This window comes from Panthera uncia (assembly GCF_023721935.1).
Source record: "Panthera uncia isolate 11264 chromosome B3 unlocalized genomic scaffold, Puncia_PCG_1.0 HiC_scaffold_1, whole genome shotgun sequence".
NCBI classification, from domain to species: domain Eukaryota; kingdom Metazoa; phylum Chordata; class Mammalia; order Carnivora; family Felidae; genus Panthera; species Panthera uncia.
In genome coordinates this window covers 8311827-8335045 of record NW_026057582.1, presented here as the reverse complement: position 1 = coordinate 8335045, position 23219 = coordinate 8311827, and the positions used below count along the sequence as shown (strand labels likewise).

Below are 23219 nucleotides of genomic sequence, written 5' to 3'. Positions count from 1 at the left end.
TATTGTGTTGATTGTTATTTCTCCTTGTTCATTTGTGATTTTGTTTATTTGAGTCTTCTTTCTCTCTTTCTCTTTTTCTTTGTAAGAGTCTGGCTAGAGGTTTATTAGTTTTGTTGCTCTTTTCAAAGAATCAGCTCCTGGCTTCATTGATCTGTCCTGTTGTGATTTTTTGCTTCTGTGTTGTTTATTTTTGCTCTAATATTTATTATTTCCCTTCTTCTGCTGGCTTTAGGCTTTATTTGCTGTTCCTTTTCTACCTCCTTTGGTTGCGTATTTGAGACTTTTCTTGCTTTTTGAGGTAGACCTGTATTGCAATACAGTTCCCTCTTTTCTTTTCCTGCATCCCAAAGGTTTTGGACTGTTGCCTTTTCATTTTCATTTGTTTCCATGTAATTCTTTATTTCTTCTCTGATTTCTTGGTTGACCCATTCATTTATCAGCAGCATGTTGTTCAACCTCCATGTATATATGTTCTTTCCAGATTTTCTTGTGGTTGACTTCCAGTTTCATAGTGTTGTGGTCAGAAAAGAAGCACGGCATGACTAATGTTTTTTTCAATTTTTTGAGACTTGTTTTGTGGTCTAATATGTGATCTATTCTGGAGAACGTTCCAGGATGCAGCCACTTTGGAAAACAGTTTTTCATTTCCAAAAAATTAAACATAGAGTTACCATCAAAGCCAACAATTCTACTCCAAGAGAACTGAAAACATATATAATTTGCACGTTCGTGTTCGTAGAAGAATTATTCACATCAGACCAAAAGTGAAAACACTCAAACACCCATCAATTGATAGGTAAACAAAATGTTGTCCCTCCATACAATGGAATGTTTTCAGCCATAAAAAAGAAATATAGTAGTGATACATGACACAACGCCGATGACCCTTGAAAACATTAAGCTAGGTGAAAGAAACCAGACACAAAAGGCCATACATTATGTGATTCCATTCATATGAAATGTCCTAAAGAAGCAAATCCACAGAAAGAGAAAATAGATTAATGGTTGCCATAGGCTGAGAGGAGGAAATTGGGAGTAAATGCTAAAGGATGTGGGGTTTCTTAATGGTATGTTAAAAATACTCTGGAATTACATCGTGGTAATGGCTGCACAATTCTGGGAATACACACACAAAAAAAAAACCCACTAAATTGTTCACTTTAATGTGGTAAATTTTAAAAGATGTGAGTTATAGCCCAATTTGAAAAGCCTGTACACAAATGCTTATAGTGGCTTGTTTGTAATTGCTAAGCAGGGGAGAGAGAGAGAGAGAGGGAGAGAGAGAGAGAGATGGAGAGAGATGGAGGAAGGAAGGACAGAAGGAAGGAAGGGAGGGAAAACACCAAGTCCCTCAAGTGGAGAATGGATAAAGTGGGGCATGCACGCAGTGGAATATTCCTCAGCAAGAAAAAAGAGACACAGAGCAGCATGGTTGTATCTCTGACTCATTATGTGAAATGAAAAGAGCCAGACTCAAAGGCTCGCATACTGTATAATTCCATTTCTAGTACCTTCCTGCAAAGACACAGTTGTATAGACAGATAACAGATGTGTGGTTGCTTGTGACTGGGGTGTGGGGAGAGGATGGCTACAAAGGAACGTGGTGGGAGGTACTTTGGAGAGATAATGGAAGTCTTCTATATCTTGATAGTGGTGGGGGTTACATGATTGCCTATATGTGTCAAAACTCACAGACTTGGGGGCGCCTGGGTGGCTCAGCAGGTTAAGCGGCCGACTTCGGCTCAGGTCATGATCTCGCGGTCCGTGAGTTCGAGCCCTGCATCGGGCTCTGTGCTGACAGCTCAGAGCCTGGAGCCTGTTTCGGATTCTGTGTCTCCCTCTCTCTGACCCTCCCCTGTTCATGCTCTGTCTCTCTCTGTCTCAAAAATAAAAAAATAAATTAAAAAAAAAAAACTCACAGACTTGTACTCTAAACAGAATAAGTTTGACTTTATGTGTCTTATAACTTAATAGAAAATGTGAGTGATTTCTCTTTAATGTCTTAGAAATCTTACCTGTCAGTGTTTGGAACACCACTCATTTTTAGAGTGATGCATAGCATTGCACATTGCACACTACGGATATATCCTAGTTTATTTACCCATTCCTTAATTGGGGGGGGCACTTTTCCCTTCCCTTCCCTTCCCTTCCCTTCCTTTCCCTTCCCTTCCCTTTTCTTCCCTTCCCCTCCCTTACCTTCTTTTCCCTATTATAGCATTCTTTCCATAAACATTCCTGTCCTTGCTTCCTTACACCATGTTTTTATTTCTCTAAGACACAAACCTACAAATGGAATCCCTAGGTCACGTCTTACCCTTAGTGTTCTGCTGAACCCAGACAACCCTAGGATTCTTCTACCCAGTGGTAGCCTGAAACCTTTCCTCTACAGCCCAATAGGGGGCTGAATACGGAGGCACTGGTGCGCAGTTTCACTGCCTAAGGGTTGGTTACATTTTTACTCAAACACTTGTCTCCAGCATTGTTGCCCTGTTTGGTGGAATGAATGGGCTGATATATATCCCCTCTGTGGTTCACTTATCTTGCTTTCCAACAATCTTGTCTTTCGTGAGGTGGGTAATAGATTTGCAAGGCTACTCAGGATTTTTTGGCAGGAGCACTGATACTTTTTAAGCAACGTTGGATAGCCTCCGTTACCACAATTGACAGCTTTACTTACGATGCACAGATGATTCATGCAGGGTTTTATGTCTAATTTAAAATCCCTAGGAAGTATTAATTTCTCAAGGCGATTGTGTGTGTGTGTGTGTGTGTGTGTGTGTGTGTGTGCATATATATACACATCAACATATATTTAGCCATGGAGTCTTGAAACTAGGAAGAACCCACTACACCCATGTGGGAATGAATAGTAATCGTGGAATACTCAGTATCTCGCACTGTGCGTGGCATGGGGTAGCTGTGGACTAGATGTTAAATATACAATCCCTCCGGGTCACTAACACCAGACTAAGAGTATTTACACTCACAAGCTTGGGAATCAGGCATCTGTCTGCTGGGACCCTACTCCAACTTCTCTTTCTCCATCATGGATTCTTTTCAGAGCCCTAGAACTGCAAGTCTGTCTGCCTATCAGACATCATCATGGGATAGCCCATCAACTTGCCTAAGAATGGAATCTCAGCTTCCTTCCTTCTCCTCCTGCAGTGCCCTGACCTCAAACGATGGTGAAACAACCCCCTTGGTTGGCCAAACCAGAAACCCAGACATCACCTTTTTAAGTCAGTCTCCCACACCCAATCAATTCCCAGCCCTGTTGATTCCACCTTCCTAACCATGTTCTATAAATGCCTTTGGAAACCACTGATTCTATCCATTACTTCACCACAGTTCTCTCCAGGCCATGTCCCAGAAGAACTGTGACTTGTTCCCAGCTTCTTTCTTGACTTCTGTGCCCTCTTTCATGCCATTCTCCAATTGGCAGACAATGTTATGTTTTGAAGGTGCTTTTGAGGGGCACCTGGGAGTCTCAGTCAGTTGAATGCCTGACTATTGATTTCAGCTCAGGTCACGATCCCAGGGTCGTGGGATCAAGCCCCGTGTCGGGCTCTGCCCTGAGAGTGGAACCTGCTTGAGATTCTCTCTCTCTCTCTCTCTCTCTCTCTCTCTCTCAAATAAACAAGAAAGAAAGAAATGTGGCTTTGGAACGTAAACAAGATACTTCCTTTTATAATCGATTGAAACCTTGGCTTTCATGACGGCTGCCTTAGCTATGAGTATGAAAATAATGTTCTTAAAAACTCAATTGACAACTTTGTTCTCTCAGAGATCAATAATTTCCCCTGAGGCCATAAGCCTCAGACACCTAGCCTACTCTTAGTGGTGAAAAGATTTAAGGTTAAAATGAATTACCTACAATGTATATATGTTTCAAATATATACACTATACGTGTGTGTGTGTCTATATACATATACATGTATTATACACATGTATATGTATATGTATAGACACACACACACACATATAGTATACATATTTCAAAATGTTATCCTCCCATATTTTTGACAGTATAAAGATAAATAATGTCAGTTTCCACGTCCTTGTAATGGACAGGGCGAACCTGATGTCTGAGCCAAGGTGCTCAGTTCCGATGAGAGTCTTAACAGTAGCATGTACATTTCTGATTCTGAATTATGGAAAGAAATCTCAAGCATAATAAAATCTGCTCCATTGACTTATTTTTTTCTGAAGAATTATGATGAACTAGAGACATATTGACTGCAAGGAGTAGAAATCTACTCAGATGAGCCAAAACACAAATGCGCTTACAAAATATCAAAGGGAAGTTCGTCGATATCAAGTGCAGGGTGTACTTGGAAACTGGAAGTGTGCCAGCCTCCTCTTTGCCCCTGGATAGCTAGAAGGCAGACATGGGGTGGGGGTGGGGATATCTTGGACCGTGGGGTCAAGGGCAACACCAAAGGATGGTTCAGTAGCAAAATGAAGAGAATCTGGCCTCAGGTAACTTTGGAGAGTAAAGCCAAGACAGACTTGGACTATTCTGTGAGACAGAATACGCTGCAGTCTTGTTTATTTCACTGTTATTTTGGTTTTCTGCCATGGCAGCTGAACTGACATCCTAAATACTGCACTCCACATCCCTTATACCCTTAACTGAACCCCGTCTCTACATTTATCTCTCCCAGGCTATGTGTTTCTCGTATCTTGCTCTCTGCTTGCCATCTGTGTTCTCTCTCAGTGCAAACTCTGCCTCCATGACTGATAAGCCAGCCTTTACCTCAATGCCAAATTCCTAAGACAGGGAGCGTCTCCCGGGCTCCCAGCTGGACCTCCATCAAGCTATGGGTGGGATCCCAAGGGCTCCTGGTGCCAGAACAGAGGATGGCGCAGGGTCTTTAGGAAAGAAATGTGAAAAGGAAGGACATGATTAACAACTCCAAGATAGCCTGACCCTCTCTCCACCTAACCATGGAGACCATTTGTGGGGCCCAAGTTAACAGCATAGGAAATAAAGCAGAAAAAGCTCCTGAAAATTAGGTCTGAGCAATTTGTTTTAATTTATCGTTTCATTTTGTCCTCCTACTACCGATGACACAGGTACTATGATCATCCCCATTTATAAGAGAAAAGTGCAGCACAGAGAGGCAGAACACTGTGATCAGGCTGGAAGAGGTAGGGCCAAGAGTCAACCTCAGGCGCTCTTGCCCACAGCCCTGAATTGCCTCTGAAAGTCTCAGGGACCTCTAACCCAGCCTTACTAGAGAGAACAAGTCTGGGGTCCCCTGGCCAGCTGCCGTACAGCAGGGTGAGACCCTGAGTCTCTTGACATCTAGCTGGTGATCTTTGCACTGCACCAGGCTCCTCTGGGGATGTCTGGAGAAAACACCTAGAAGGGTTTTGGAATGTCAGCTGCCTCTCTTGCCCCACTCACTACTTCTGAGCCTCAGACACCACTGTGGTAATGGAAATAAGGAGTTTCTGATTGAGTCCGAGGGCTGTGATGTGGACATTGACCCTCAGCGTCACTATCTTCTGCCTGGTCACCTGCAAAGTATCGCCCAGAGCCTCTTCCTGAAGCCTTCCAAGTCCTCCCCAGTGTGGAATGGACAGGTGTGCTGCCCCGGTCAGCAGGCCCACCGTCCATGGTGATAATGGAGGGCTCGCTTGGGTTGAATGCATCAGTGGATTCCCCAAAGTGATGATTTTCAGCTTGAAAAACAATTACCTAGTTAGCACAACATCCATTACTGGGAATCAAGGTCACTGTCCCGGGATTCTCTCTGGCTTTCCACGCCTGCGTCCTGGGATGCACGACTCCGAGGGAAGGCAGGACGCCAGCGGTACCCAGCTGCGCCCCATTGGGTGGCACGGAACCCTTTCCAAAACAACGCAAGGTGGAGCCTTTCTGGCAAATAATACAAAGCAGGAGCCAGTGGCTCAAACACCCATGCACAAGGCCACCCCTCCCACCTTGCCGATGCCAAAGTTGGTTGACATGTGTGGTGTGTGAGAATGAGAACTCCCTGTGGACAAACCGAAGAAGGGCAATTTATGGTGGCCTTGGCATTGACTTGGGACATCTGTCCACAGGATACCTTTACTCAAAGACCAGGAAGTGGGTCAGGCAGGCCAATGCTTGAAGAACACACTGGAAAGGGGGCACCTGGGTAGCTCAGTTGGTTAAGTGTCTGACTCTCGGTTTTGGCTCTGGTCATGATCTCATGGTTGTGAGATCAAGCCCCACGTTGGGCTCTGCACCGACAGCAAAGGGTCTGCTTGGGATCCTTTCTCTCCCTCTCTCTGCCCCTCCCCTGCTCTGCTCATGCTCTCTCTGTCAAAATAAATCAACATTAAAAATAAAAAGAAAGAATACACTGAAGAGAACAAAACCTGGATCCCCATGAATGAATTAAAAAGGATCTCAGCCTATTTTATGGAGCATGCCCTATAGGCAGTACTTTTCATGGGTCTCTCATGTAACATTCATTAAAAAACCCTACGATGTACCATCACCGTTCTCACTTTACAAATGAAACTTTGGATTCCAGGTCCTGAGATGTCTCCATTGCAACATCCAGGATGGGGCATGGTGATGCCACATGTCAAATCTCAGCACAGAGTGTTTATAGAATATGGAAAATTCCTTACATCCTTGGATATCCCTCTTCAACAAGAGAACTCTCCTTTTATCTATATCTATGGTAATAGCCTCCAACCAACACACAAAAACACAAAATTCCACATTTAAAAAATCAACTCAGATCCAGGTTTGAGTTCTTCTCAAAAGGTTTCTAAGATCTAACACTGGTGGGCTCCCTTAGGTTATACCAGAAATCCCAAGGCTTGCTCAGACCATAAAATTGGGGGACAGACCTAGCTCTCCACTTCATGGTACCTGTGTTCTCCTTCCTCATCCATGGAGGCTGCTTTTAAGAATAGAGCTCAGGCATCCCCACTCCAAGAACATGCAAAATCTGCCCCTTTCTGATCTCATGGCCTCAAAGCTCAGAAATAAACAGCCCCTCCCTCTAAGAAGAGAACCAACTTAATTATGAAACACAAAAGCCATTAAATCCTCTTGGAACTCAAAGCCTGCCTGCCCATTGTACTGGGGCAGGGAAGGGGACAAATCCCTCTTCACTTTTATTCAAGTGTCCCCAGCCGCCCAACAAGCCAGAAACCAACTAATTTCTCAAACCACCGCCCCCCCCCCCCTTCACATCTATTTTACCCACCGGGCTTCTTTGAACAAAGCACACCACAGCTAAAAATAAAATGGTTGAAACAACTGGAAAATGTTTGTATTTTACAGATGAGAAGCTAAGAGTTTCCCCCAGGGTCTTTGACCTTCTGGAGAAGCCTATCAGAGTTTCAAAAGTTGCCCCACTCTGGGTTCAAAAGCCCAGTGATTGCTACATCTTGATTTCTAAACATTAGTCCCAATGAAGGAAAACAGAGCTTCTTTGAAAAACGTCTGGCCTCAGGCTGGAACAGGAAAAGCATGATATGGGTCTATAACATCAAATTGTGTCTCAAGAATAAGGAAGTTCTAGAAAAAAAAGAAGGAAGGAAGGAAGGAAGGAAGGAAGGAAGGAAGGAAGGAAGGGAGAGAAAAAAAGAAAGGAAGAAAGAAAGAAACAAACAAACAAACAAGGGTGGGAGGGAGGGAAGAAAGGAAGGGAGGGAGGGAGGGAGGGAAAGAGAAAGAGAAAGAAAGAAAGAAAGAAAGAAAGAAAGAAAGAAAGAAAGAAAGAAACAAGGGTGGGAGGGAGGGAAGAAAGGAAGGAAGGGAGGGAACAGAGAGAAAGAAAGAAAGAAAGAAAGAAAGAAAGAAAGAAAGGGAGGGAGGAAGGGGGAAAATGTAAAAAGGACACAGAAACCAACGTGAACCAACTTGAAGGAGTTTCCAGTGGACAAATCTGAGACAATGTGCACCTCAAAATAATGTAGTTTCTCTTCACTAAATTATGTCCCCACAAAATTTACATATTGGAACCCTAAAAATGAAATGGCATTTGGAGATGGAGACTTGGGAGGTAGTAAGAATTGGATGAGGTCAAGAGGATGGGCCTTGATGATGGTATCAGTGCTCCTATAAGAAAAGACAACAGAGAGGGGTCATCTGTGACCCCGGAAAGCAGGGCCTCACCAGAAACAGAATCGGATGACCCCTTGATCTGGGCCCTCCAGCCTCCGTAACTGTGAGGAATACATTTCTGTTGTTTGTAAGCCCCACTGTCTACGGTACTTTGTTACAGAAACCCAGGCGGACAAAGACGCCAACTGAGGAACATTCTACGGAACAAAAATGCCAAGATGTCAAGAAAAACAAAGATTAACCAATGGACGATTCCAGGCTAAAGGAGACGAAAAAGCAATGAAAATCAAATGCAACACTTAATCCCAACATGGGATCCTGGATTAGAATAAAAATGACCATAAGGGACAGTTAGATATTTGATGAAATTTGAATAAATTCCATAGATTAAATAATAATGTTACATCAGTGCTAAATTGTCTGATTTTGATCATGATACCAGAAGAAAGATTCTTGTTTTTAAGAACACACGGTACCTCTTTGTGGGTTAGAGATGCATAATATCTGTATCCTTAATCTCAAATAGTTCAGAAGAAAATTAATAATTTGGATATATAGAGAGGGAATAATAAAGCAGTTGCTTTATTATTAATAAGCATTATTATTAATAAAGCATTAGCTTTATTATTGGTGAATCAATATAGTTCACAAAAAAATAATTGGATATATATGGAGAGAAGGAATAATAAAGCTAATGCTTTATTATTGGTGAATCTGGGTGGTATATGGGAGGGCCTCATAGTATTCTTGTGACTTTCTGGTGTTTGACGTCATTTCAAATCTAGAAATTTGAAGCTAACATGAAATTCAAAGATAATTGGGGCGCCTGGGTGGCTCAGTCGGTTAAGTGTCTGACTTCAGCTCAGGTCATGATCTCGCTGGGTTTGTGAGTTCAAGCCCCGCGTCGGGCTCTGTGCTGACAGCTCAGAGCCTGGAGCCTCCTTCAGATTCTGTGTCTCCTCCTCTCACTGCCCCTCCCCTGCTCATGCTCTGTCTCTCAATAGTAAATAAACATTTAAAAAATTAAAAAAAAAAAAAGATAATTATGTGGAGCTCAAAGCTAAGTATATTCACTCACACTTACCCCCTATGTGACGGGGGGGGGGGGGGGGAGCCAAGTTCAGTCTCATAGTGAAGATTTCCACACCTCAGTGACTCCACATGTCCATCGGGTTGACACAGCTGCGGAAGTTCCGCAGTCGGTGGTGGGGAGTTTTCTGAGTCATTCACATGGAGTCGGAGGACGAAGGGCACCGAAGATCAAACCCTTACAGAAATCCCCAGGGCTCTTTTACTCCAGACGCCCCCACCCCAAGAATCGGCCTGCGTTCCTATATGCCAAGGCTCTTTCTACCGTAATGGCAGGCACCCAATTCAAGTCGGCTGGCCAAAGAGACAGTTCACTGGCTCACTTAAGCCTCAGGTTCTAGGAGCTCAGAGGCTGTCGTGGTAGGTGTGTCTCACTCTGTCCCTTCCATTCTGGTCACCTCTGCTTTCAAGCAGACGCTCCCTTCACAGGAGCAAGATGGTACCAGCAGCCCCAGGCTTGCCTCCTACAGGCTTCATGGCCTCAGGGCAAAGGGAACCTCTTTTTGCCTCGTGGTTTCAGAGGAAGCACTTGCTTGACTTTCATGGGCATCCTATGTCTCTGCCTGACGGACTCGGGGATGTAACCGCTGATCGTCCAGGCTCTGGGTCATGGGGTAACCCCTAAGTCTGAGAGGGTGGGTGGGAGACAAGCGGCCAACCCGGTCGGGCACTCTGTGCGACAGTCGGGGAGGGCTTTGCTCTGCGGTCTTTTCTCCCACAGGGTGCTGGGAACAGAGAAGGCGAGAATGAGTGCCGGGCAGGTGAAAACCACGGACGTCACCTACACCCTGCCCTCCAACTTGCACGTGCCACAGCCTTCCCGTACCTTCAAATTGCCTCCACCTAACAGGATGCAATGAAATCGGGTCCAGTCAGACACTGCCCTCTCCCCCAGCCCCAAACAGAGCCGACCTAGAGGCATATCCAGATCGGAACCCATGACCCCTGGGTGAATTTCATTAACCTCTGTCAGATCTCAGGATGATTTCCAGAGGCCCAGCTCACAAGCAGCTGAATGATAAATTAACTCCCTCTCTCAACCCATCTCTTGTACAACAGAGGAGACAGAAAAGGAAAAATTACAACACAAATCCCTTTAGGAGAAGGAGGAGAAATGGCAGACTGCCCCTTGCCCATAGTGTTTGCCTTAGGAACGATAACAAAGACTCCCTCCCGGCAATGAACAAGTCCTTGGTGGGTCACTTTTGGCTGCCCGTGGTCTGCTCTCTGAGGAAATCCCCTCATCTGCTGACCTTTGTTGCTGGATCACGAAGGATGCTCCTTTGAAAGCTGTATGCCTTTGGCAACCCAATCTCTGATCGTGTAGGCTCAAGGCCTCACGATGGCCTCCAGGGCAGAGGAACCGAGGCTTTCAGTTTTCCGGTACTGGGATTTCTCTAGACGCCCAATGACCTGACGAGTTCATATCCTGGTCTGCTTATTTCAGAGCAAATCCCCAGGCCAGTTAGAAGCCTGCTTGAGGTGGTCCTTACATCCAGGCCATGGCTTGGGAAATTCTGTAGATCAGAAACAGCCTTCCCTCGGGGCGCCTGGGTGGCTCAGTCGGTTAAGCGTCCGACTTCGGCTCAGGTCATGATCTCACGGTCCGTGAGTTCGAGCCCCGCGTCGGGCTCTGTGCTGACAGCTCAGAGCCTGGAGCCTGTTTCAGATTCTGTGTCTCCCTCTCTCTCTGCCCCTCCCCCGTTCATGCTCTGTCTCTCTCTGTCTCAAAAATAAATAAACGTTAAAAAAAAAATTTAAAGAAACAGCCTTCCCTCTGTTCTCGTAGCTGGCTCTCGGTCAACCTGGATCATTAACCACAGGCAGAGAAACTCGCTCAGGGAAGCCAGATTTTATTCTCCACCATGTCTTGGGCAGGCCAGCTTCCAGAAAAGCTCAATTCTTTCTTGTAAGAGCTTACTAAAGTCCGCAAGAAGCTTACGCCAAAATCCATTTTCCCACCGTCTCTTAAAGCCAGTACCAGTGGGCACACAGTCTCTGTCCCTGGAAAAGCAAGACACTCTCAGCCGGCTAGTTTGCTCCAAATAACATCCCGCTGTAGATTTTAAAATTCTCATTGCTCAACACCATTTACCGTTCAGCTGATTCCTCATTTTGGGTTCTGTTACTAACAATACCTCACTTCTGCCATGCATTTCTTTTTTTTCTTTTTAAGCAAGAGACTTAACAAATTTTTTTTGTTGATTTATTTATTTTTGAGAGAGACAGAGACAGCGTGAGTCGGGGAGGGGCAGAGAGAGAGAGGGAGAGAGAGAATCCCAGGAGGGCTCTGTGCAGCCAGTGCAGAGCCCCAATACGGCGCTGGAACCCACGAAACCGTGAGATCGTGACCTGAGCCGAAACCAAGAGTTGGATGCTTAACTGTCAGAGCCCCCGGGGTGCCCGCCCCTCTGCTACGAATTTCAATACTGAGCCAGATCTTTTGGTTTCAGGACACAAAACTCTTATTTATTTTCTCCAGCAACTGCAAAGCCCAGAAGTAGATGCGCCTTCAAGCACCAGAGGATCCAGGTGTTCAGATGACGACACCGGGGACCTTCCCTCTTGATCTCCCAGCTTTGCTTCCCGATGGGTCACTTGGGTAGGATGATGACTAGTGACAGCTCCAGGGCTAACTCTCATTGGACCAACCTGGGATTACTTGCTCTTCCTTCAATCAAATTCCTGTGGTAGCCCGGAGGGTGCGGGGGTCAGCGTCAGTCCTGGCCAAGCCACACGGATGGAGAGCTGAGGATGCGGAAAATTAGGGTGCCATCGCCAGAACAGAGAGAATGGGTGCCGAACAGACGCCAACAATACATATCCGCTAGAAGTCTCTGGGCTTAAATGGCAGTTGTCCCTGGAGGGCACAAAGAAAAAGGGAAGGCACAATTCTGGATCGCCTACTCTGTGGCTTTCATCCATTTCTTTCCTCCACATAAACTTTTGAGCCCCTGCGATTACCAAGAATAATAACAGCGAATTCTTATGTAGCACGTGTTGTTTACTGAGCTTCAGGCTTCCGTTTGCACGGCTGACAACTCTACAAGCTAAATCTCCTAACGATCATCCCGGTTTTACAAGGAACTGAAGCACAGTTCAGTTAAATTGTAGGGCTGGGCATCTATGTTAATTTCCTAGCGCTGCCTGCTGTAACAAAGAACCCCAAACCGGGAGGGGCTTGAAACAACAGAAATACATTGTTACAGTTCTGGAGGCTAGAAGCCTGAAATCAAGGTGTCAGCAGAACCGTATTCCTTCTGAGACCCTAGGCAAACCTCCTTCCTCGTCTCTTCCCAGCTGCTGCTGGTGGATAGCGGCCCTTGGGTTTCCCGGGCTTACAGGTGCACCACTCTGGTCTCTGCCCCATCATCGTGTGACCATAGTCTCTTCTCTTCTTCTTCTTCTTTTTTTTTACTGTTTATTTTTGAGAGGGGGGAGGGGCAGAGAGAGAGGCACAGAGGATCCAAAGTGGGCTCCGTGCTGACAGCAGACAGCCTGATGCCGGGCTCACTCACGAACCGCAAGACCATGACCTGAGCCGAAGTCAGATGCTTAGCCATCTGAGCCACCCAGACACCCCTCTCTTCTCTTCTTATAAGGACAGTCACATTGGATCAAGTCCCACCCTAATGACTTTATTTAGCCTTTCAAGTAAGGGCATTTGGGGTCCTTTCACAGGTACTGGGGGATTAGGACTTCACCATATCTTTGCGGGGGGACACAATTCAACTCACGGCATCCAAGGCAGGCCAGGTCCCAGAGTTCTCTGTTCCCTCTGGTCTCAGGTCTGGGAGACAGCTACTGGGGTCCCAGCGGTGAGGAAGCCAAGAAGCCCTGTACCTTTCAGGGGCTTTCACGGTGTGGGGAGACACAAGGTAGGCAGAGAACGCTCTGATACGAGTGGGCACAGAAACTGGACCCTACCCAGCACCTGGCAGGTTCCTGGAGAAGGGGAATGTCTGCATGGAGCCATGAGGGCTGAGCACAATGGAGGCAGGAGGGGGCAGGGATGGGAGGGAGACATATTCCAGGCAGAAGGGAACAGGACAAAGGCTGGGAGAGAGAGGGAACAGAGCTTTTTGGATTTGACAAAACAGTTCAGCAGGACCCAAAGCACAGAAGTCAGAGGGAAATGCGAAACAGGAATCGGAACAGGCTGGCGGGAGCAGACCGGGAGGGTGGGAAAGCCATGCTGAGGAGCTCACATGCTGTCCTGGATGTCACAGAAGCCATGTGAGGGTATGTTGGGGCCCCGATAAAGGTGTTGATTTCAACTGAATTCTCACTGTCCTGTGGGGTCGGTGATATTAGCTCAGTGTGACACAACAGAGAAATCGGGGCTCCCAGGGATCAAAGCTGTCTAGGTAGAAGCAGAGGCCACATGTGGCTGGGTTCCGACCCTGGGAGTCCCCTAGGGACACATCTTATCCCTGGGGGTTGGGATATGAGGTGGTGGCAGTGAACAGATCACCAGGTCAGATGCTGAGTTCAAGCCCTGCCCTTCCGCTCACTCGCCCAGGACTTTGGGGAAGTTCACCTTCGGTTCCCCGAATGGCGACCCCAACACACAGACACCTTGCCCTGGCAGGCTGCTGCCTCGAGTGGCCCAGAAGTGGGCACAAAGGAGCTTGGGAAATTGAGGAGCAGGAAAATGGGAGCAGCCCAGAGACAGCATGATTAATACCATCATCACCATGGTCATTGTTAGGTACCGGGAGAGGGTGGGAAAAGGCTGCCCGGGGAAGGCAGAGCTGGAGGGAGAGGCGTCCTCCTGCGTCACAGCCCTGCCGTCCTCCCCAGCAGACCCGCCCGCCCCCCACCATTTCCTCCCAATGCAATCAGCGCTTTAATTAAAATCAGTTCATCAGACTCTGGAGGCGCAGCCAACAAAGGAAGCAGAAACAGCAATTACCTTCTGGAGGCGGTGCCGGGAGCTGTGGAAGTTTCCTACGAAGAGAAGCGAGTGGGGACGGCCTGGCATGATTGAGCTGGGGGTTTGGGGACAGGGAGACACTTTCCTCTCTGTGTGTGAGAGACAAAAGCGGCCATGCACGGATTTCTAAGCATTCCACACCCCAGCTCCCTCTCCAGGACCCTGATGTTGGGGGAGAGGGGCCTGGGATGCCGGGGGGGGGGGGGGGCTATCTTCCCCAGACAGTGAAACCAGATTTGAAACGCTTCTGTTCCGTGTACTTGGGAAGCTGGGGACACATTTTGGTGAAAACTGCCCTCTGGCTGGAGCACTCTGTCCTTCTCTCTCATCCAGCCCATCCTTGAAGGCCACAGAGCTGGCCCAGACCCCTCTACCCTCCTGCCTCCCACCCCCACACCACAGACCAGCCAGTGCTCTGCAACAGAAGCAGAATGCAAGGCACACACGCAGCTTGAAATTTTCTAGCAGCCACGTTAAAAAAAGGGCAAAACAAAACCAAACAAAACCAAGCCAGGTGAAATCTATTTTAATCATACATTTTATTTGACCCATTATATCCAAAATAGTGTCATTTCAACATGTGATCAATATTGAAATCATTACTTTTTTTTACAGCATTTTAAGTTTATTGATTTATTTTGAGAGAGAGAGAGAGAGAGCAAGCACATAAGCAGGGGAGGGGCAAAGAGAGACGAGAGACAGAGTTCCAAGCAGGCTCCGTGCCTTCAGCCAAGAGCCCGATTCGAGGCTTGAACCCAGGTACCATGACATCATGACCTGAGCCAAAACCAAGAGTCAAATGAAAATCATTACATTTTTATACTAAGTCTCCAAAGTCCTGTGTGTATTTTTACACTTACATCTGAATTTGGGCTTGCCAGATCTCTTTTTCTTTTCTCTTGTCTTCTCTTTTTCTTTCTTTCTTTCTTTTTTTTTTTTTTTTTTGAGTATAGTTGACACACAGTGTTACATTAGTTTCAAATATACAACATGGTGATTCAACATCTCTACACGTTGTGCTATTTTTGCCACAAGGGTAGCTACCACCTGTCACCACACAACACTGTTACAGTATCCCTGACTATATCCCCTATGCTGTGCCTTTTATTCCTGTGACTGAATCGTTCCCTACCTGCACTCCACCATCACCCATGTTGCTCATCCCCGCCCCCCACCTTCTCTAGCCACCACCAGTTTGTTCTCTGTATTTATAGGTCTGGTTCTGCTCTGTATTTATACGCTCGTTTTGATTTTTAGATTCCACATATAAGTAGAGTCACATGGTATCTGTCTTTCCCTGTCTCACTAATTTCACTTAACAGAATACTCTCTAAATCCATCCAGATTATTGTGAAGGGCAAGATCTCATTCTTTTCAGGACTGAGTAATATTCCGTTGTGTATATTTACCACATCTTCTTTATCCCTTCATCTATCCGTGGACACTTGGGTTGCTTCCCTATCTTGGCTATTGTAAACAAGGCTGCGGTAAACATAAGGGGGCATGTATCTTTTCAAATCAGTGTTTTCATTTTCTTTGGGTAAATACCCAGTAATGGAATTACTGGATCGTAAGGTAGTTTTATTTTTAATTTTTTGAGGAACCTCTGTAGTATTTTCCACAGTGGCTGGGTTCGCATTGCCACCCACAGTGCGCAAGGGTTCCCTTTTTCCACATCCTTGCCAATGCTTATTATTTCTTGTCTTCGTGTCCAGCCGTTCTGACAGGTGTAGAGTGATGTTTCATTGTGGGTTCGATTTGCATTTCCCTGATGACGAGTGATGTTGAGCATGGCTTCATGTGTCTGTTGGCCATGTGTATATTTCCTTCGGAAAGATGTCTATTCAGGTCCTCTGCCCTTTTTTAATCAGGTTAGTTAGTGTTGAGTTGCAGAAGTTCTTTATACATTTTAGATATTCTCCTCTTATCAGGTATACCACTTACCAATATCTTCTCCCATTCCCTCGGTTGCCTTTATTTTGTTGATGGCTTCCTTCACCATACAGAAGCTTTTTGTTTTGGTGTAGTCCCAAGAGTTTATCTTTGCTTTTGTTTCCCTTGCCTTAGGACACCTATTTAGGAAAATGTTGCTGCGACTGATGTCAGAGAAATGACTGTGTTCTCTTCTAGTGTTGTGGTTTCAGGTCTCAAATTTAGGTACTTAGTCTATTTTGACTTTCGTTTTGTGTATGGTGTGAGAAAGTGGTACAGTTCCATTCTTTTGCATGCCGCTGTCCGGTTTCCCAATACCACTTATTGAAGAGGCTGCGAGGAGATGTGGGCTTGGCAATGACCCAGGAATCCTGCTCCAAGTTGCCTGCTCCTTCCCACGCCGTGGAAGCCCTCCACTAAAGAGGAGTCAGTGAGTCCAACAACTGAGTGTCCGGCGTCTGGCATTCTCTCATTTTAAATATCAGCCCCGAGGTGTGTGCACCAGCGAAGGAAAGCAGGTAAGTCCACTGAGGGCGGTGGGGGGGGGGGGGGGGGAGGGAGACATTCCACGTCTTACACCCCCCTACTTAATTTCGTCCATTCATTTATTCAACCATAAATGCTTATTAGCTCATTAGTTTGCTCATTTCCGAAATGTTCCCAGAGTACTTCATTGCAGCCAGGCGTTTGCTAGGTGCTGATGCATTTCATGAATAAATAAGAAACCATCCTGTCTTTTGCTCTGTAATCCTCTGGTGAACTTATACCAGCAGAACATGGGTTTGAACAGGAATAAACAAGCAAATGAGCAATCCTTGTATAAAACTAGCACCTTCCCTTCCCCCGACGGACTTTAACCTTCCTTCTCTCCGTCCCCTGGCAGTACGCCTACTACGTGCCAGATTTAACCTTCCTCCACTCAGTACACCTACTATGTGCCAGAGGCAGTGCTAGGTCCCCTAGCCACCATCCCATCCAGTCTTCCGTCTTCAGGAATGAAAAGACTCTGGGTCAGAAAAGGTCAAGTAGCTTGCCTCATGGCTTCCAGCTAGCAAGTGGCAGAGCGAAGATTCAAACCCGACTCTTCAGGCTCCCCCAGTAGGGGGCTTTGGATGCTACCGCAGCTCCTTGTCATTGCTGCCTCCGCTCCTTCGCGGCACACAGTCCCCAGCACACGGCAGGTGCTCGGGAAACATACTGAATGGACAAACGGAATACTTGTCGAATGAAAGAAAGAATGAACGAATCCCTCGTCACTTTGTGATGACTTGCTTTCGCGCTGGTCTGACGGACGTTTAGGGTCCTCACGGGCAGGAACCGTAGCGTGGAAGGCATGTGGACTCTGTGTTGGCTGGATCTGGGTTCAAATCCTGGCTCGGCCCATATCTGCTCAGTGACCTGAGCGAGTTTTTTTTTTTTTTTTTTTTTTTGTTATTGAATTTTTTTTTTTTTTTTTTTCCTGCAAATATTTTATTTTTTTTTATTTTTTATTTTTTTATTTTTTAATATATGAAATTTACTGTCAAATTGGTTTCCATACAACACCCAGTGCTGAGCGAGTTTCTTAACCCCTCTGAGGCTATTCTTTTTTTGAGGTTCGGAAGCAAAGTATTCGAGATTCTACGCCGAGCGTCGTATAGGTGCTCAGAAAATACCGTTATGGGATGCAGCTGAATCGCACTTTTTTAGCACAGTCTGAGGGAGGCCTGGGGAAGAGAAAGCTTAGTTCTGATTAGAAGGTGAGCCGGCGTCATCGGCGAAGCAGGTACAATGCCGACTGCAAGCCTCGCTTTCAGAGAACGAGATTCACGAGGAATCTGCCTGGCGACCCAGGCGCTGGCGGGCTAGGGATCACCTAGTGAATGGCCAGAAGAAGCGTGTCATGCAACAAAGGTTGGCAGGGAAGGGACAGTGGAGGCAGGCCTCGAAGGGGAGCGGGATTTCCTGTGCATTTTGCTGCCTCCACTGCTGCCCTCAATTTTCTCAGCCTGCTCGAAGCAGGGTGGGTCCTAAGCCATCTCTGCCCCTGTGATGTGCCTTGAAAAATTTGTCAAGTCGCTCGTGAGAAGCTCATGAATTCTTAAACCCTTTTAAGGGCCTCCCAGGAAGGGAGGGAATCCCCTCCAGGGTCACTGTGGCCCCTGCCCTCTCTCTCTAGGTCCCGGATGAGGCGAGACGAAATGTCAGGGTCAGGCACCCCTCTGCGGTGGCCTTCAGGCCGACAGCCTTTTAGGGAATAGATGTTTCCCCTCACAGGATCCCTAGTTCTCTGTGCACCTGGATTCCATTCCAGTACTTGGCATAAGGGTGGTCTGGAGACCGTCCCTGGGACCCAAATCCTCTCAATGGGCCACGTATAGATGCGTCCCCTTCCTCTGTCCCCAGGCCAAGCTGCCAGGACCTGGAGCCTGCTGGTGCCTTGAAACCTGGATGCTCAGGGCCCTGGCACATTGCCTCTCCCAACAAGTAAATACATTTAAAAAGTGGAGAAATGCTATGGAAAAAAAAATGGTGTTTTTAATTTTAAGGACAGATTGCTTAAGCCAGGGAAGGCCCCCTGGAAAGGGTGGCTTTTGAATTGAAACCTGAAGCATCAAAGGAAAGATCTGGAGAAAGACAGGTGCAGCCAGAAGGGTAGCAGAATCACACTTGGGGTGTTGCTGGGACAGAAGGAAGCCCAGTGTGGACGGAGCACAGAGAATGAGAGGGTTAGTGGGGTGTAAGGGAGACAGAAGACCAGATCTACTGGTCCTTACGAGGGCTCTGGGGAGAAGAACAAAGACACCCCTCTTTCTAGATAGACATAGCCCCTTATCACACACAAGATTCCACCAGAGGGACATGGCTGAATTTTAACTCCTGCTTGCCTATCTGCCGTGCCCCCTTGTGCAGTGCACAACACACAGAACTGTATAGGGAGGACCTGGGGAGTGACGTTATCTGCCTGTGAGCAGCCGGATAGAAGGGGGAAATCATAGCTTAGTCCTGGCCAGGTTAAATTTGAGATGCCATTGGCCATCCAGGAGAAGGTGCTGAGTAGACAGACGGACGTGCCCATCGGGAGCTCAGGGCTGAGATCTGGGTGTCCTCGCTGGATCATCACACGCCTGGATGGGGTCGCCCAGGGCAAAACCACAGAGTGGTATTTCTAATGTGCAGATCTGCCTGTGAGGGGCTTACTAGTCAGTGGGAGAGGCCAACAAGGTGCTTAGGAATCAAACTTTAAGGAGAGGTGCCTAGGTGGCTCAGTTGGTTAAGCGTCTGACTCTTGGTTTTGACTCAGGTCATGATCTCATGGTTCGTGGGTTCAAGTCCCGCATCGACCTCTGCAGCGGGCAGCTTGAAGCCTGCTTGGAATTCTATCTCTCTCCCTCTCTCTGCCTCTCCCCTGCTCGCTCGGTCTCTGTCTCTCTCAAAATAAATAAATAAACTTAAAAAAATTTAAGGAGACACTCCCAGGGTCACATAAGTGAAGAGTGCCACATAAGAGTCTGTGCCACATTAAAATTCGTGTCTTCTTGGGACGGCTGGGTAGTTCAGACGGTTGGCTACCTCGATTCAGGTCACGATCTCACCGCTCATGAGTTCAAGCCCTGCATCAGGCTCTGTGCTGACAGCCCAGAGCCCGGAGCCTGCTTCAGATTCTATGTCTCCCTCTCTTTCTGCCCCTCCCCTTCTCATGCTCTGTCTCTCTCCTTTGAAAATAAACATTAAAAAAATTAAAAAAGAAATTTGTGTCTCCTTAAATCTAGTCCTGGTCCTAGAACTAAGAACTAAGAACTAAGAACTTTTCTATCAGAACTAAGAATTTTTCTTCAAAACAATACCATTCAGAAAACAAAAAACACCACAGATGGAGAAAAAATACATCTAATATAGATAGCTGATGGAGGACTTGTATCCAGAACACTTATGGAACTCTTTTTTTTTTTTTTTTTTAATTTTTTTTTTTTTCAACGTTTATTTATTTTTGGGACAGAGAGAGACAGAGCATGAACGGGGGAGGGACAGAGAGAGAGGGAGACACAGAATCGGAAACAGGCTCCAGGCTCTGAGCCATCAGCCCAGAGCCTGACGCGGGGCTCGAACTCACGGACCGTGAGATCGTGACCTGGCTGAAGTCGGACGCTTAACCGACTGCGCCACCCAGGCGCCCCTGGAACTCTTACAACTCAATAATAAAGGATAATTGACCCAATGTTTTTCAATGGACAAAAGACTGGCACAGACCCTTCATCAAAGAAAACAAACGAACGTCCAAGAGTGAGCAAGTGAAAGTGATGTTTGAGTTTACCAGTCATCAGGAAAATGCAAATTCAAACCACAAGGCCCGCTAGAATGGCTTCAATTAACAATATCAAAAGGGGCACCCGGGTGACTCAGTCCGTTAAGCATCCGCCTCTTGACCTCAGCTCAGGTCATGATCTTGCCGTTGGTGGGTTCGAGCTGGGTTCAAGCCTCGCATCGGGCTCTGTGCTGACAATGGGGAGCCTGCCTAGGATTCTCCCTCTCCCCCTCTCGCTGTCCCTCCTTCTCTCTCTAAAAATAAATAAATAAAAACTTAAAACCAAAGACAATATCAAGTGTTGGTGGGAACAGGAAGGAACTAGAATTCGCATACACTGTCGGTGGGAATGTAAAATGTACGAGCAGGTTGTAAAATGGCTTGGCAGTCTATCATAAACACACAACTAAGTCATTCCAATTTGAGACTGGAAACAAGATGTCTATACAAAGACTTATATGCCAGTGTTCACAGGCGTTTGAGTCATGATCGCCAAAAACCTGGAAACAACTCAAGTGTCCACGAGCAAGAGAAAAGATTGAAACACGCGTGGTCCATCCATTTGCAGGAACCGTATTCAGGCACCAAAATATAACTACCTACACATGCCACAATATGGAAGATTCTCGACAACATCACCCTGAATCGAAGAAGCCAGACGAAGAAAAGAATACAATCTGTACGATTCCAGAAATCTAGAAAAGATAGATCTAACCCATAGTGATAGAAAGGTGGGTGACTTCAAAGGAGCAAGAGGGAACTTTTGGTTAGGGGTGAGTGGAAGGTTCTATATCTTGATTATAGTTCTGGTTACAAGGGTGTATATATGTATCAAGACTCATCGACCTGTATGTGTAAAATAGGGACATTTATGTAAATTATCCATCAGTAGAGGGATTTAAATACCTCCATTCAAGCTTTTGTTGACAACCTTCTAAGTCCTCTGGTCCTCCTTGTCACCCTGAGTGTGGTAACATCAGTATGTTTTCTCTCTTCGAGGACACTGTGGTTTAACGGGTCAGTTCATGGCCAGGACCTAATAATGGACCCAGCAACTGCGAGAACGGATGGGAACTCAGTGAGGAGAGACTTATCTAAGGACCCACAACCCGAGACAGGTATTGACCACAGGGTGCTGCTCGGGGTGGGAGGTTTGGGTTTAAGAACATAAAACCAAAACACGCCACGAGACGGCGGTCCATCCAACATCCGCTCACCTCCTGTCCCGTTTTTCTTCAGAGCCGAGTCCTGGGAGAGGTCAGGGCGCCCGCCACCTCTCCCCCAGCAAGGCCAGGCTCGCCAGGCGGGTAACTGCCCAAACCCTTGGTCTGCAGAGAACCTTCCAGGTGAGACGCCGCCCCCCGGGAGCACTGTCTTCACGGAGCCGCGAGGATGCAGGGGCGCGAGGTGCACCCCTTGCAGGTGTCTCCAAGCTTCATCACCGCCCCCCTTCCAGCGAGGGGTTAATGACCACGGCTGTCCGCTCTCACGACTTTTATGGAACCCAGAAGGTCTGCTCAGGAAAGGGAGGCGAGGCAGGGGCAAGAAAGAACAGCCCCGGCCAGGATGGAAACCTCCTTTTGCGGAGGCACAGCCGACGCGGGGCGCAGAGCTGGCACAGAAAGCTGGGTCACGCTGACCCTGACCCTCAAGCCCCCGAGCAACACACGCCAGCCCCAAGGGGCGCCTACAGCGTCGTACTCGAGGTCCCGCTCCCGCCAGCCGGGCGACCTCCGGCCTCAGCTTCCGCCTGCGGCCCCCACGCGGGAGAGGCTCTTGGGCGCGCGGGGGTTCCGTCTGGCCCCGCCCTTGGGGTGGGGCTGGGAGCGGTCACGTGGAGGGGCTCCCGGGCCCCCGAGCCCCGCCCCGCCCCGCCCCCCGCCTCGGCCGGGTCTCGGTCCCGAGCGCGGAGCGCGGAGGCTGCCGAGGCCGCGACGCCGGGGCTGCTGAGGTGGGCGGCGCGGCGGGGTGCGGGGTCCCTGCTCGCTGCTCGGCCCGCTCGCGGCCAGCGGTGCAGGCGGCTGGACCCGCAAAGGCGGCGGCGGCAGCGAGGACTCCAGTGCGGGCGGCGGCAGCGACACCGGCGACACCATGGATCTGTCCTTTATGGCCGCGCAGGTAACGGGGCGCCTTCCCCGCGCGCCCCGGGCTACGAAGTTTGGGGAGGCTCGGGGCCAGGGGCTGGACGCGCCGGGAGGATTCCAGCCGGGCGGTGGCGCCCGCCGGGGATCTACGTCCAGATCCTTTGTCCCGAGCCGGGCATCCCCACCTGGCTTTTCTCGTCGGAGGCGGGAGCGCGGCGCCCGGGGGTGGGGCTGGCCGTGCGCCCGGAGCGCGCCCGGCCGACCTCGTTCCGGACTGCCAGGGGCCAGGGCGGTGCGAGTCGACCCCTCCCTGCCCATGCCCTATCTGCCGTCGCCGCTCCAGTCCCCAGGACGCACCCAAGGCGGTGCAGCCTGGATCCGCGCGGACCTGGGTGGGTGGGCAACCTCGCTGTTCTCCATTCCACATCTTCCCGAGGCGCAGATTTATCTGCAACTTGCCTGTGACTTGGGGCGCTTCCCCCACTCAACTCACTTTCTCCCCTTTGAGTGGAGACCACAGCCTCTGTAGCCGAGGAAGGCGGCGAGACCCCCTCGGTGACCAGCCAAGCGCGAGAGCGCCAAGATCATTTTATCCTTTTTTTTTTGTTTGTTTGCTTTGTGCTGAGTCTGTAGAGTCATCAGTGCCCGACGCGACCATAACTCTTCCCTGGACACAAAACAGGTTGCCAATGGCAGGAGAAAACAGATGACCTGTCATCACTCGATCACTTGATCCTTGCTGAAGGGGGGGTCCCCTTGAGTTCTGAGCGTTGGGTGATCCGTTTCTGTGCTCAGCTCTCTTGAGCTAGAACAAA

General features: G+C 48.1%; 1 protein-coding gene across 1 annotated transcript; it reads right to left on the bottom strand.

The window, feature by feature from the left end:
- Window positions 1-22059: 22059 nt before the first annotated feature.
- Window positions 22060-22722, bottom strand: LOC125909074 (proline-rich protein 2-like). Its single transcript, XM_049611979.1, has one exon. The coding sequence runs from the start codon at window positions 22720-22722 to the stop codon at window positions 22060-22062; it is 663 nt and encodes a 220-aa protein (XP_049467936.1).
- Between the last annotated feature and the right edge of the window lie 497 nt (window positions 22723-23219).